This window comes from Podarcis liolepis (genome assembly GCF_965112155.1).
Source record: "Podarcis liolepis genome assembly, chromosome: 4".
Lineage (NCBI taxonomy): Eukaryota > Metazoa > Chordata > Lepidosauria > Squamata > Lacertidae > Podarcis > Podarcis liolepis.
Window position 1 is genome coordinate 46,356,635 of NC_139558.1, and position 16,608 is coordinate 46,373,242.

The following is a 16,608-nucleotide window of genomic DNA, read 5'->3' on the forward strand; positions in this document are numbered from 1 at the left end:
CTGTAATAGTTGCTGGAAATCACAGGATGCAAAAGTGCTCTTGTGCTTGGGTTCTGCTTATGGGTTTCCCTACAAGCATCTGGGGATGCGGGTAGTGCTGTGGGTTAAACCACTGAGCCTAGGGCTTGCCGATCAGAAGGTCGGCGGTTCGAATCCCCACGACAGGGTGATCTCCCGTTGCTCGGTCCCTGCTCCTGCCAACCTATCAGTTTGAAAGCACGTCCAAGTGCAAGTAGATAAATAGGTACCGCTCCAGCGGGGAGGTAAACAGCGTTTCCATCTGCTGCTCTGGTTCGCCAGAAGCGGCTTAGTCATGCTGGCCACATGACCCGGAAGCTGTACGCCGGCTCCCTCGGCCAATAAAGCGAGATGAGCGCTGCAACCCCAGAGTCGGTCACAACTGGACCTAATGGTCAGGGGTCTCTTTACCTTTTTTTACAAGCATCTGGCTGGCCACTGTGAGAACAGGGTTGTTGGACCAGATGGGCCGTTAGAATAGTCCATCAAACTGTTCCTGTGTTATTATTGGGGGGAGAGATTACTAGATTTAGAGGGGGGGGGAGAGATTACTAGATATTTTGCTGAACTTTGTCTTCTGTATATTATTACTATTAAACCGAAACCCAGAAGTTTTCACTTTGGGGTAAAGCACCTACTTCAGAATCTGAACCACTTTCAGGGTTTTGTCTCAAATAATGATAGTTGTCGCATGCAAGCTTACTTGTTAAGTTTTAGAGAGCTATCAACAGCTAATTAAATTGATCTACAGGTTTAATATATAATGTTTACACTGATAAAATAACAGGATAAATCTATGCCAATTTCAGAATTACATCTAATATCACAGATCTGGAAGGCAATGTCACATATAATTATTGCCACAAGCCCACAAGGGTAATTAACACAGCGGAGATTTCACATCACCACAAGTACTAAAGCAGAAAATAAAGTTCATTACTTCCATTCCTTTAATATGGGTATGTATCAGTTCAGGCCTCATAGGGAGTCCATGATGTATTTAAATTAGACAATCAAACATAAAATGTAATTACACAACTCCTCTGATTAACGGTTAGTTATTGTGTGTGTGCGTGTGTGTGTGCGCGCGCATATATATATATATATATAGGAAATCTCCAGAAAGCATGGCAAAGATGTGAGTCACTTCAACATTTATGTTATTGTCAGCTCTGACAAATTATGCTTCCGTACAGATGCTATTTAACACTGCATTTATAATGCAAAGACAATATAATTACATCAGTATGCCAACAAATAATATCATACGCAATAATATCATACGCCCTCATCTCCACTGTACACTGTGAATGAACATTTGATATATTGGTGGTTAGAAAACACACATCTATAGCTTGTAAATACCTATATTTATACCCACCAAAGAGTGTCTGCCTCAAGCACATATCTAAGGGCATTAACATTTAGTGACAGAAGGCCAGCTTTGGTTATATATCTGTGTCTCAACATGAGGGTTGCATTCAATGGTGGCTCTGTGCTAGCAGGAGTACTTCTGCTTGTGCAAGGCAGGGTACCTCATTTTTGCTGATCCCTCTTATTCAACACATCCCCCTGTGGCTCCCAAAAACTTTCCCTTGGGGTTGAGGGACCCTATGGAATGGTATGGTATATGGTATAGAAGGCAGGAGGGGGGATTAGTGAAAATGAAGTGCCTTTCCTTATGCTGGAGAAAGTATTTCTGCTAGCACAAAGTGAGCACTGGATACAACCATGAGTACATATGGCTCTACATCAGGGAACATTAGTAGGAACAGGATTATACTGTTAATTCAACCCTATTCCTAGAGGAACATAAATTTTGGTACGTAAATGACTTGCAGAACTGCATTTGCACCTCCATTATAATTTCTAAAGGGGAAATTTTAGATGTAGGTACAGTCCCCTCATGAGAAAGATGTGTGAGTTCCCTCTAGGGTTATAGTAGACAAATGCATGTAGGGGAACAAGGTAATGCCTTGTCAGATCACATATTGGCACCATAACAAAGCTAGCAACCAAATAACGATAAAAGGTAGGGTTTTTTATTATGAAATAAAGCCATAAAAATTAATTCAGCAACAAATTAACTCATGTGGTCTTTACACAGTAGAGTTCTTAGGTTTAGAGTTAATTATGCATTCCCAACAGGCATCTAATAACACTGTAAAAATATTTTACAGTATAGTGCTGTGCTCTGTATACACATCTTGGCTTGGCAAATCAGACGCACATAGGCACATTATGATCAAAACCATGGACATTATGATGTATAATCATAACACAATGGAAATATAAGCTTGCTTGCAGTGCCACTTAAAATGTGGCAACTGAATATTTTATTAAAAGCTGGGTCTGAAAGAAACCCTGATATGAAGATGCCTTTGTTTTTTGTTTGCTTCTAGTGGGGGGAAACAAATGTGTGCCCTAATTATCTATAACTAGTGAAAATTAAGACATTGTTTCAGTTTCATCTCATCGGCATGTACTAGACATAAGTCCTAATTTTCTCCAGTGACATAGAAAACTAAACTAGTTCAGCTAAGCAAACCAGAAACATCTAGACAGATTTTACATTACTGTAATAAGCACAAAAGATGTACAGCATGCTCATCTATGCCAAAGGTCTGTCAAGAATCTGTTTCAGTTATATGTGTGACATAGAAGCATCTGTTAGCAAATGTTATTTGCCTTCTCTCCCCTGCAAACAGTACTTGAATTCTCAATATTCTGTTTATTTAAACATCAGACACTCCCTTAAAGAAGATTTAAATAAAAAGCATGTTCATTGTCCTCTTTGTTGTTAATAAAACACACCTTTATAGCACTCAGTGCCATTAACACAGAGAAACACAATTTAAAAGTGAGCACACCCCTTTTCCGTAAGCTGAAAGGGCTCATTCCTCATAGTATAAAAGAATTCTATAATTCAAATCACTTGACTTACCTGCCACTGCTTCATGAGCTCCCGAACCCCTTGGGTATCCTCTAGTATTCTCTCTTTGTGTGTGGCATTTTGCAGAACATTGGCAGTGGTTTCTGCTTCTGTAAGCCAGGCGAGGAACTTTTCCAGATCCAGGTAGAATTGTTGTAGCAGCCTTAGGGCTGCTTCTAATGCGGCCTCTCGCTCACTAACTCTGTGAAAGCACAAATATAGTCAAATGCAGCGTAGTGATAGGAATCAGGACAGGGATAGTTTGTAGAGAGAGGGAAGCAGAAAGAGTGTGTGAACAATTTTCAATAAATCTGTAAATAACACCACAATAAAATGAGGGGGGATAAAAATGTTTGTGTTGTCTGCTTTCCTATGTCTACCAGTTAATGTTCATTTCTACCTATAGTAGAAAGAGCAAGGTAAGAGAGGAGGGAGGGAAGAGGCTGACAAGACAAGTGGAATTGCTTCTATGGATATGAACTCTCCCCTTAAAATCATCTCTATAAGATGATTGTCAGGTGCCACATAAAATATTTCTTGACCACTAATCAGGAACTATAATTTACCATAAATACTGGTATATCTAAGTTGCAAGGCTAGAGGTCCCATATATCACTTTGAATATAAATTGTTTCTATCTGTCCTTGCTATCCTTGCTATCCCGGCTATTGGTTTTTGATAAGGATAGTCTCAACCTCAAGTAACACTGGTTCCAATTGAAAAGTTAAGCACCTTCTAAAAATCCTTCAAGTTGATACTCACGGTATTTAAAAATGCACAATTTGGTCCCTATTAAATGAAGAAGCAATTAAAGACCTCAGCTTTTAGATAAATGAGCATTTCTGAGAGAACTCTTGTGGGGGTTTTTCTACCTTCGCTCAATCCCTAAATGTACTTTTCATGAAAGCAATTATACTAGATTTGGCTTTAACACATGTACTTCTGGTAACATATGTTTCTCTTATTCATGTATCATGTAGTCAAGAACTACATTCAAAAGCTAGATTTGTAAAGCAGACTGCCTGCCACACTGTACATTAATGTGTGAAGGTCAATAATCATGCAAAACTGGCTGTGGCTTTATCACCCGCGGAACATATTAGGCCATTAGCAACTCCTGTAGAGCTGAAGCAGCAAGGCTCAAGAAATGAGTGGTTTATTCATCATAAGGTGAATTTTTGCTGAACACAATCTAATGCAGTACAGTTTCTGCTCTGAGAATGGATAACAGCATTATAGGTTGTTCTTATCCTGTTAACATTAAGCATGTGGAACACTTGCAGAGAACTATCAAACAGCCATTGTCCCCAAAATATACATTAACATCTTCAACTATATATATAAATGCTCTGAATTTTGAATGTACAAGAAGTCAAGCCACATTCAATGTACACTTGAAAAGAATATGAGGAGCACCTTGTTCCAATAATCACAAGGCAAGTATAAAAGGAAAGCAACAGAATTCAGCCTGAATCTCTTCTTCCATTCCCCAAGATGAAGCTCACCATCTGAATATGATTGCCAAGTTACTTTCCCAAGCTACGTACATTGAGTACAGTATATCTTTATTAGCTGGCACTACATTAACAGTTTTTCCTTCTTCGGAGCAGGACTCTCAGCTATTAATTTATTTTCACTTGCTAAATGAAGACTTTGTTGACATTTCTGCCTTTATTTCTCTTGAACATTTGGAATCTGGGTTTCAAGAGACTGGGGGGGGGGTGCAGCTCTATAAACTACTACTCTTTGTTCCTCCTCCTTAAATTAATTAGTATAAATTTGAATTAGAGCTTAGTCTGGAAACTGTACCAGAGCAGCCTTGGAACATGTGGTGTGGCCAATGAACAGAATACCTTTCTCTTGCCACAAACTAACCCTAACTGGGCTAATGAATGGAACAAGTAGTATTTCAGAGAAAGCCACCCCGTGGGTCCTGGCTTTCTGCCTTCTACCTGGCAATCTAAAATTGTCCTCTCTAGGACCACAGACTGCATTTTCACATGACATTAGTGTCATGCAGCGTTCACAACAACCACTGACTCCTCCCCAGCACAATTTAGATGGCATATGACATCTGCAACCTTTGCACCAGACAGTCAAGTCAACATGTAATTTGCATGTCCTTCATAACCCAGCAACATAGATGTCACTAAATACAGAATCAACCACTACCAGTACCCCCAGCCCACCCCCAGGAGGATTATACTCAGTGCAAAAGGATATCTGCTTGCCTCGTCACACCCCAAAGAATGGCTCCATTTTAACGGATCATTTCCCTCCTCCTCAGAGTGATGCTCTCCTCCAAGACTCTCACTTGTCTACATGTGATTACATGTTTTTCGAACTGCTGCTACTTCTAAACTATGCCACAACCACAGTATGCTCAGAACTATTCTGGTAGTTTACAAAGGTTTACATGAAGGAGGCGGCTGGGTATACAAAGAAGGGGAGGCTGCACCAGACAAAGAGAACAGTATGACAGAAGGCATGACATTTTGAGAGGGGGGGTTATCTTTGGTTCGTACACCCTCCCCCAAAGCCTTGACACTTAGAGTGCTTTTTTCTTGGGGGGGGGGGTGCGGATATGCAGGGGTATGCATATCCCCAAACATTTTGTGAATCTTTGTACTTCTGTCCATTTACTGTATTTATTTTTCCTGATTTGAACTATAAAATGGTGATTGTCTTGAGTCAAAATGAGAGTACCTCAACATTTTTTAAAGAAAAAAGAACTGATTAAAGTAATTCATTTTTTAAAAGGGTATGCATTTCACATTTAAATCTTTCTTTTTCCAGTATTAACAGTTTCAACCTTGTAATATATTATGTATTTAAATATAATTTATGAAGACCATTGCTATCAAAATTTTTACATGATCCAAGATAAGAGGGGCTGTTTGGAGGTAGGAAATGCTAAAGTTTTCTCCACAGATAAAACAACTTGAAATAACAAGATATATTAACATCTTAGTAAGAATAATGCATTTTAATTAAGAAAACAAGTTTCAGACAAAGAGGCTTATGGGTTAATCCTTCTTTTCATTTTTCTTATTATGAACTTTAAGAAAATTAAAAAGGGATACAGTCTGTCACTGCAAAAGGAAGCTTCTTAATTAGTATAATATTAAAAGAAACATGATAGCTTCCTTAATTTGCAACAATGTAACAACAGATTTTGGCACATACCTCACTAGCTACTGAGGAACATTTTCTAAGTTTATGAATGGTGAGCACAAACATAATATCTGAATTATAGATCAAGAGTAATCAAATATTTTGCATACTCATAACAAAATTACATTCAGTATACTCACATACGTTGAAAAATGATATCACAATATGTAAGAAAAACAATCTTACACTAAATTAAAACAATACTGAGGTAAGAATGCAAGCTGAATAAGAATTTCAACTACTGTTGTTGCGAGACCTTGAAATAGATAGCAGTTTTGGGTGCCAGCCCTTTACATCTTGAATGACAAGAGCAATCCAATAATGTGAATAAAAAAGGGTAGCAATATATCAGGACATATTTTATGGTCTGGAAGATCAGACAGTGATTTGCATAAATCTTATTTTCCCACCAGAAACAAAGTGGCTATTCTTTATTGAGATGTGGGGAACATTACAGATACACAAAGATAAAATCTTTGTATCAGTTTTAAAAGCAGAAAATAAAAATAAATAGATGCCTAACTGATTAAAATAACCAAACCCCAAATCCTTGTCACTGACTTTGGATTGCTCCCATTGAATAATCAGTTGTTGTTTTTAAGAAAGAAGTTTACTTTGAGGTTAGCGTCACTGACAGTTAATTAAATCTTACAGAAACAGACACTGAAAAAAACTGCAGATGAGACGGGGGAAATAAGACAAAATTACACTCAGAGTAGAATCATTGAAATTAATTAATGTAAGTTACTTGTGTATGACTGTTGGATAAATTTAAAAGGGTTTCCTAGACTGGAGGCATCAGTTCCAGAAACCCAAAAGAAAAGTTTGTGGGTTCCAAGTGAAAATATAGACCTTTTTTGAAGCACAAATGTGCATAGGGACAGCCTCAAAAATAACAAGGCTGTAAAGAACCACATCCAAATCAATGTTTTTTATACACTTCCAGATTAAGCGTGTGATTTCTATTCACCAATAAAAGATTTACAACAATCTTAACAACTGTAACCCAATGTCATCATCCTGAACCAATCAAAATCATTTGGCTCTTCAGATCAGCCTTCATCATAATATCATGTGATTACATATACCGTATTGGCCCGAATATAAGCCGCACCTTTAAAATTGATGGGGGGGGGAGAGAAAAAAAGAAAAAATACCTGAATATAAGCCGCTCCATTCCTTGTTGCTCCTGGCTGCATACTTTGGGGGGGGGGGAGAGCCGTGCTGCATTGCTGATGGCCTTTCGCCTTCCTTGCTCTCTCCCTTCCCAGCCTTGGGGGAGAGGACAGGGGACTACGCATTGAGCTGGCGCCGCTTTGCCACACTCCTGGCACTATTTGCCCTGCGCACCTGGCTGCATACCGTAAGGTTCCAAATATAAGCCACACTTTAACTTTTCACGGTTGGAATTTGGAGGAAAAGTGAGGCTTATATTCAGACCAATACGGTAATCATTTTTCAATGTCTTTCCTTATTAAGACTTGGACTAATTTTCCTTTTCATTAAATGTCTTCCAATATCCTCTTTCATCTGTCTACAAAACAATTCAAGATTAATCACAATTGCAATGCCTAGCTAATTCTCTTTTCATGCATACAATGACCACCATAGATTCTAACTGTTTATTCTTTTCAGTGTTCCAGAACAACCATTCACTACATATAGTACCTAAAAGCAGCTAGTTCCGTACTGTAAAAGGTAGGCAGGCTTAGGGCTTTTCAGTTTAGCTAGGCTATAGGTTGAAACGAGAATGGAATCATATAACCTCAACCCACAATTGGAAGCAGGAGAAGATACCAACAAAAGAAGAATGGATAATTAAGATGATGGACTATGCTGAAATGGCAAAGATGACCGTGAAGATTAGAGATCAAGATGAGAAAAAGTTTGAGCAGGAATGGAAGAAATTTATAGACTATTTAAAAGACCACTGTAAATATATTAAAACATTAGCAGGTTTGATATAACATTTATGTAATTAAATAATTGGGAATTACGATAAACAAGAGAGAAAACAAAGAGTTTGGAGATGAAATGAGATGCAAGAAATTATGTGGGAAAAGATTGGAATCCAGGGGTGGGGCGGGGGGAGTCTATCTTGTTTCTTTTTTGGAAAAGCACTGAATTTATGAATTATTGTGATTGTAAAATTTGAAAATAAAATATTTTTAAAAAGGAATCACATACCCTCTAACATTTCTTCGCTAAAAATAGGGACTTCCTGTTCCATCATCATCATCATCATCATCATTTTATTATTTATATGTCACCCATCTGACTGGGTTGCCACAGCCATTCTAGGTGGCTTCCAACATATATAATAAAACATTAAACATTAAAAACTTCTCTATACCGGGCTGCCTTCAGATGTCTTCTAAAGGTTGTATTGTTAATTATCTCCTTGGCTCACATCTCCAAAATTTCTCTGATGAAAATAGGGATGTCCTAAGGAAAAGCAGGACATTCTGAGATCAAATCAGAAACCATGATGGCTTCTGTAAATCCAGGAATGTCCCTGGAAAATAGGGACACTTGGAGGGTCTGGCAGTCATCAAAATAATACAGCTTTATGAAATTATTATTTTCTCCATCATGGCTAACATTGGATATCATCCGTTGTGTTGTAAGCAACAGTGGAACAATCTGATGCTCTGTTTGCTAAGTAGGAACCATTTAGTGTTACAAAATATTTGGAAAATCCAAAGCCTGCCTTTGGAGGGGAGTAGCTCCTCATGGTGTCAGTCCTTTGGAGAAGGAATGCAGCAACCCCTACAGTTTGGAAGCAGTGTGTGTACAGTACTCCTGAACCCAAGTGCTACAAAACTTCTGTAAAGCTGCTTGAACTCAGTAGCCAGCGCAGTTCCAAAGGAGGGAGCCAGACAAAGGTATCTAGGTGGGGCAGAAGCATAATCAAGCTGAGGTCAATTCCAAAAAGGTGATGTGGTATCAAAATGAACTATTAACAAGGGAAAGAGAAGTGGTGAATAAATCTCCCATCCAAATTCCCAGAACATGCTAAGTTCCAGAGCTTGAGACTGAGAGCTTCATTGGCAACATATAAACTGGAGGGCGTATTTATATAAAAATTATTTAATGCAATGTGCATAAACATTAGCAATTCTAAGGTGTTTCATCTTCGGAGGAAGAAAATGCTGGCCTATTAAGAAAAGAGGGTTTGTATTCTTTGCTGCAACCAAAAGAACAACCCCTTTGAGATTTTATAGCAGTCAACAGTGCTGTCAAAATGTGTATATTAATTACTTGGTTAAAATTCATTTAAGGTAAAATCCTGGCTACCAAAGGCACTTAAGTGTAAACTGATTATCAAAATAATTAGGTTTTAAAGGCACCTGCTTTCTTACTCTTAATTACTGCAGAAACAACTAAATTTAATAAGAGTGAAATGCACGGATAACATTACATGAGACCAATTAAGACTCACAGTATTAAACTGTTAGCAGTTTTCATTTAAAATTGCCTTCTCTAGAGACTCAGCTTGGTGGCCTTGTATTAGTATTCTTTACTATTATTCAAAACAACAGGGCAGTTTCCAGCTTTCATTTTTTTTAAAAAAAGAATTGTTAGTATTAAAATGAAGGAACTATGATGCAATGATGAGTAGCAATAAAACTAAGACGACAATTTCAAATTAGTATTTGTAGGCACTCAGCCTTTCTCAACCTGTGGGTCCCCAGATGTTGCTGAACTACAACTTCCATCACCCCTAGCTAGCAAGGCCAGAGCTCAAGGATGATGGGAGTTGTAGTCCAACAACATCTGGGGACCCACAGGTTGAGAACCACTGTGACTATATAGAGACACTATGAATGAAAACATTATCCGAATATTGTTCAACAGAAACTTGTTTGTTTAGAACTTCCTGTGCACCAGCCATGCTTTAGCTGTCCCACAAGTGCTGTCCCAAGACATTTTGCTGCCTGAGGTTGAGTCAAAATGCCTCTTACACCCCCACTAGAGCATACTAACTGTTAAAAAAATCTGCATCCTTTAGACATTAATTCCTGGTTTTGTCTATCCTCCCCTTATGGTGCTGGTTTGAAACAGGTTGTTTTAGCCTGCTGGGCCTGTTCCTAATCAATATATTCTTCACAGCATCATCTTTGGGCAAAGAGTCAGATATGCAGTGGATACTCATGCTCTCCAAGAGATTAAACTAGAGATGTTATTCTCAAACCACATACTTCAACATTGCACACTGGCTGTGTTCAGACACCCCACTAAAGCATGGCTTAGTATAACCTGAACAAGTCTAACTTCATCCTGGGTTCTTATGACCTCCCTGACCTTTCATTCTCCCACACTGCCTGGTAGAGGAGTTCAGGTGCATTTGCTTTTAACATAACTGTGTTTTGGTGTGTTAACATTAACGATATTTAAAACAAGTCAACTTGTGCTAGGGTAGGGTTACCCCTTTTCCCAGGCTGCTTTTCCAATTGAAATCAACATCCCTGTGTTTTTTTTGCCCTGCAGGCAAAATCTGCAACTACCTGCATGATAGTTATATGTAGGACAGTTTGGGGGTTAACAGGATAATGGTACAGGGTGACAAGATTAGCTTCCTTCCTCAATGCCATGGAGCCCATTTGCAAGAGATCCTATCCACAGATCTTGTTCATCAAATCTAGTGTGGAATTTTGTGTTCATGTGCAAGCCTTTACCAATATGAGAAGTAGAGACAGCGTGTAACCACTGAGAGATTTGACTCCTAGAAACCCCAAGCAGGTTTATACTTTTGTGATTTCCACGATCCCTCTGTAATTTGGTTGTTTATCCTGAAAGTCGTATTTCTATGTGACTATATTGGAAGGGACTGCAGTTGAAGGCTGAAATAAATGCATTCTATGTAATGTTTAGTTTTGAGTTGTTTTGTATGTTTATGAAAACATAAGTTTTTCTTTTTTCCTTTTGTTCATGTAAAGTTATTTTATTTTGGTTTTGTATGAATAAAAAATAAAAAATAAATTAAAAATAAATAAAGGCACAGGCATATATAAATGTGTTAAACTGGGACGGGGCACTTTATTTAGCTTTAAACCAAACCTGCAAAGAAAAACAGTCATGGGAAATGCTGTAAAAAAACAGGCTAAGCCTGCAGTGATACCACTCCTCTGCTAGGTCAAGGGCAAGCAGCCCTGAAGGTGAATAGGGAGGCTTTCCCCACAATTCTGGGGCCCCAGAATTCTTGGGTGGATGGGACAAGTTGGCCTCAGCAAAGCCCCACAGCCCTGAGCTGCAGTTCAGAGAAGCAGGAAAGGAGCGCAGGGTGCCGACTTAACTAAGTCAGGGGCCTCACCTCTTCAAGTGCAGTGACAGACTATGTACAACATAGGCATGCTTGCCTACATCCCTCATGGTGGCCATGAACTTAGTTTGGGCTACAAACACAGCCCAAAGCAAGTGCATGTGAAAGTCTGTGTGAAAACTGTGAACTTACGGTGTGAATCAACCTTCAGTGTAATGTTCTTGTCCTCTCCTTATGGTGCACTGTTGCCTGTGTTATACAGCTTGGTATTTGTTGGAGCATGTTCCACCAAACATCTTAGGTTTTTTGTGACTATGATTGCCGTAACAGTTTGTTAGGTTTTTACAACTTCCATGTCTGGAATGATTGTTATGATTCTTCTTTGTATTTTAATATGTAAGATTTTAATATGTATGCATATTTTGGTATGTTTTTTTAAAATAAAAAGATGGTTCAATGAATTGTTTATAGAAACAATTGTTTATTGAAATGTAGTTACTGAAATGCTTAGGTGTACATATTGTGCTTATTTTTTATTTATCCTGTATAAGGGAAGCCACTTATTTCCTTTGTGGAAAGTCAGCATATAAAGTTTAGTTCAATCTCCGTTTCTGTTCAGTAACTTAAAAAAAGAGCCAAGTGAATGGTTGTCCAATGCATTAAAAAGAAAGAAAGAAATTAAGCTGTTAACTTACAGGAAGTAAAATGCTGTATCAAAATAAATAACAACACCACAATTTCTTCCTTCCTTAGTTTCCTTTTGTACCCAGCTTTGGCTACTACAGAATATGAGACCACATATTACATGAAATCATGCATTTTTAAAAGTAACTAAGTCTCTTGTCAGTTCAAGGCTTGCAGTCTTGATTGCATTTGACATAATAATCATTATCATATCGCCAGACTGAAATCATGCTGACAGTACTGAAGTCAGGGCTGCTTCTTCCAATTAACTGAGAATTACAGATTTTCTCGTCTTTCAGGACGTAAGTTTACATTTACAATTCCACCGAGGTGAACAATGTGATGTGATAGATGTAGCAATTTAACGTGTGAACTTAAACAATAACTATTTCCACCTATGTTTACCCTCAGCAGGTAAATATGGTTTGGAAGAAAGACAGAAGGCAGGCACACTGGCCACACACCTCTAGTCAGTGTGCACATGAGTGTTCTTACATGTACCCCACTTTGAAGTGGTGAAAAGTTCCAGGGCAGTGTTTACCAGGGTTTGGCTTCCTTTTGAAGGCAGACTGCAGGTTACAAGTTTCAGCAGGTCTACAAAAGTTGAGAATACAAGGCTAAGCACGAGCTGAGATACTGATCCAAGAATACACCCCCCCCTGCACCTTCCTTTTGAAGTATGGCAGACACTTGTGCAGCAAGCATCATGTGTCTGGGACTGGGCAATCAAATGGGCATTCTTTTGAGTGGGCTGGCTATGCAAAGATTGTTTGTACCATTGCTGCCAGTGACACATCCTTAGAGAGATGGGTGGAGTCAGAGCCTTCTTGGCATCAGGCTTACTCTTAGACCTCTCCTCTGAAGGGGAAAGGCTCCTTTGTGACCAGAGGTGGTGTCAGAGGTGTCTCTAAGGCTGGAAAAACCGAACTAGAGGTGTTAAGTGTCATAGGGGTGGGATGCTCATCTGACAGCCTGTTCTGCCCCTCCCCAGGGTCCTCTACCTCTGACTCTCTGAGCTCCTCCTATTCTATATCCAGATCTGACAGTCCCTCCAATACAACCTATACAAGGTTCATGGCAATGTAGGAGATAGTCAGGTAAGCGGGACAATCCTGGTCCCTGGAAACTAAACCCCTGTTGGTTTCTCATCTTTAATAGTTACTGTCCACACACTGTCCATTTTCTTCCTCCACATCAAAGAAAACTTTATTTTAGAAAATGAACGTTTAAGGCTCTCAGAATTGTGGATGTTAGACAAAAGTTTTAAAGGGGTTCTCTAGTGAAAGAATACCACTAAACATGTCTCTTGTATTCACCCTCAGTTTGTTTTCAGCACATACAAGAAAACTACAGAATCCCTGTAGATTAGCACTGGAAGGACTGGGAAACTGGGCATAAACTCAGGAACAAGATAAAATCATTAAGTACAGCTGTCACTGCTGGAAACTGCCAGATCTTGATGTAGACAGGGATTTTTTTCTTGTTGCCACAAGAAAGTTAAAAACTAATAAGCCATGGAGAATTATTGCATACTCTAATTTTCCAGAACAAATTGCAAAATAGCTGTCCTGAAAAATGGTAGGACACAGTTACTTGTAGGTATGCTAGATCATAAATTTCTTTACCAAGTTTCATTTGGGAAAATGCTATGCTGGAGTTGGTAGTAGTAAGTAGCAATGATATGACAAATAAAACATTCATTAGAAAAATCCCTGATCAAGTAAACAGATAGTTATTCATTTTAATGTAAAATGAGGAGAGAATGATGGAATATAATTAGTTTAGCTTAGAATCGCCAGGAGGAAGTAGTGAGACTTTAAATTCCTCTTGTCTATCACAGGAAAGTATTATTATAGTGGATAAAGGCTGGTTGTTCTTCTTGCCTACCATGGGGAAGAGAGACAAGAAATAATGTTTCAGATTGCAACTGTAATGATTTACGCTCAAAGTTAAGAATAACTCTTTGTTAGGCTTCAGTACTGTAACTAACTTCCTAAATGTGTGATAAAACATTTATCACTGCAGATCTTTAGGAATAGAGTACATAAGCATGTTGTTGCTTTCATTTGGATTCAGACCTTTAAGAAGGAATGACTTTTGGATCATTTAAGTAACTTCCAATCATATATCCAAGTATGTGTAGATGAGGATTTATTACCCTTTACAAGAACAGCTTTGGATAAACTCCTGCTTTTGGCAGGGGATTGGCTTTATGACCTGCAGGCTCCCAGGATTTAATAGGATTTCAACTAGAAATGTAGCCAAATGTGACAGATTCTGAGGACACTAATAGCTCTGAGAGGGCGTTTGGACTAAGAACAGCACATCTGAATGCAAATGACAGTTGAAATTTATTTAATTCAACTGTGTATGAATTATCAGCAACGTGCATACCAAGGAAGGTAAAAATGTGGAAGTGAAGGTTGCAAACTGATTGATTTTTTCTTCTTCAGGTGTTCCACACACAATCAGCCATTTCTATTTCCCTGAGCCAATGTGGACAATACTCCATGTTGGCTGACCAGCTTGTCTATGGACTTTCTCCCAATGTGTTGCAGACAACATACTTGTAAAAGGCCCCTGACTGAGCAAACAGATAGCCAATTCAGGGATTTCAGTCTAGTAGATATTCTGTTGCTCTGCTCACATGATGAGTGCTGGTGAGAGAACTGCTTCATTGCAGCATCTGTTTGAGAAGGCAGGTGCCAAGTGGAGAGCAAACCGCAGTGAGGTGCTAGATAATAAATATACGTCCACCATGCGATCTGAGCAACCCTGCCTAAGCTAGCTTGCTACCCTCAGGTACAGTGAAGGATACTTTATGTTGCCAGTGTTTAAATAAGATTCAGTTGCCAGTTTGATATGCTTCACTATGTAGCATGGGAAGTGGCACCATCTTGTTCTTTGCCTCCAACAGTAACCTGAAGAGTCTGTAATCTGAGGTACCACTGTAAAAGTATGATCACTGTCAAGCAAGAGAATGTAGGAGGGAGGCATGGAGTGCTAAAAGTGAGCTGGAATTCAGTGTTGCACAGAGTACCATGGTAAACAGCCAGAGATTTACATTTTAAAAAGAGTAAGCAAAGTAGTTCTGCGGCATGCAAAGAATGGCAGGAAGACTAAAATCATTTAGGATGCAATTCAATGTAGTGCTAAGAGACTTCTGTCAGTGCGTTTCTGCTTGCCTGGCTAAATGATCTCCCCTACCTTTACACAAGTTATGTGTGCAACTGAAAGCATGACTTTGTTGTAGCATCCTTTGAAATCTGCAACTCTGGGGCCTTGTTTTTAAAGGGTAGAAAACAACAACAACAAATTGACTTCAGCTAAACTTCTGACCTTCTATCCTTTTATAAGATTAAGATCAACCCAAATAATTGTTCTTGGAACTCTTTATGTGGATGCCACAGAGTGCCATTTAAAAATCTTTTACAAGTTGCTTGCTCTAAAGTCGAGCAGTCACTTGAATGCTTTATAATACTGTATAGAACTTTCCTTCTCTGTATCCTTCATTCCATGGACTGCTATTATTATTATGTTTGAATGTGTTCCACTGCAGCAAGCATTTTATATTCTAGATGTCCACCACCAGTTTCAGAATGCTAATCAGTCCATATGCTATAAAATTTTACATGCAATATGGTAGTATTGCTAAGGGAAATCTGAGTTATTCACTGTGTTGTTTCTCCCGTGAAAATCTAACAGATCAGTTTAAACCTTGGCAAAGACAAGCAGCAATCCAGCATTGTGTTTCAGCTAAGTACACAGTAAAATAAAAATAAAAGGTAAGTCAGAAAATGAAAAGCAAACAGATATACCTCAAACCAACAAATTTATCAGAAAGCCAAGACGACAATAAGCATTTAGTTGTGTCAGATCCAGGGAACATTCATATCTGAATACAGTATTGAGCTGAGACCTGGATCCTGTGAAATCCTTTGCTTCTTCTGGTGCTTGAGTGATGAGAAAGGAAGGTGGTTTAATTTAAGGAAGCTGGAAGTAAAAAAATGTTGTACTGTGCTGAATCTCATTTTGGGGGGTAGGGGGCTTCATTCTTACTTCTAAAAAGGAAGAATAGGACTCTTTATTGAGACTTGCAAGTGTGCATAGACCACTGCACCCTTTTCCTTCAGTTTGAGACAGTCTTATATGAGACGTTTTTGTGATAAAAAGACAGATATCACCTCATATTATCCCAAATGTCACCTGATAATAGAGCCTTCAAAAAGAAAACAACTAGTTATAATCTTTTTACAATTAGGAACACCTACAATGCAAACTCATACGAGTCTACTCAGAAGTATGCCCCACTTAGCTCAATGAGACATACTCCCAGCAAAGGGTGTATATGTTTGCAGCTCAAGGTAATATTTCAGACAAAAATGACATTAGCGAGGTCGCTTCAAAATGAGGACAAATGATATTTCAGCTATCACAGGCAGTGAAAATTGACAATTCCCAGAAGCAATATGCCTCTGAATGCGAGTTGCTGGAAATCACAAGTGGGAAAAGTGCAGCTGTACTGCTGTGCCGCTTG

General features: G+C 38.7%; 1 protein-coding gene across 23 annotated transcripts in view; it reads right to left on the reverse strand.

Annotated features, from left to right (window-relative positions):
- Window positions 1-16,608, reverse strand: part of DMD (dystrophin) — a 1,010,042-nt gene that overhangs the window by 223,529 nt on the left and 769,905 nt on the right. For all 23 annotated transcript variants that reach the window (XM_083498284.1, XM_083498278.1, XM_083498289.1 and 20 more), the window contains one exon: window positions 2,963-3,152. In XM_083498284.1, the coding sequence (XP_083354410.1) occupies window positions 2,963-3,152 (190 nt within the window). The remainder of the gene's footprint in view (window positions 1-2,962; window positions 3,153-16,608) is intronic.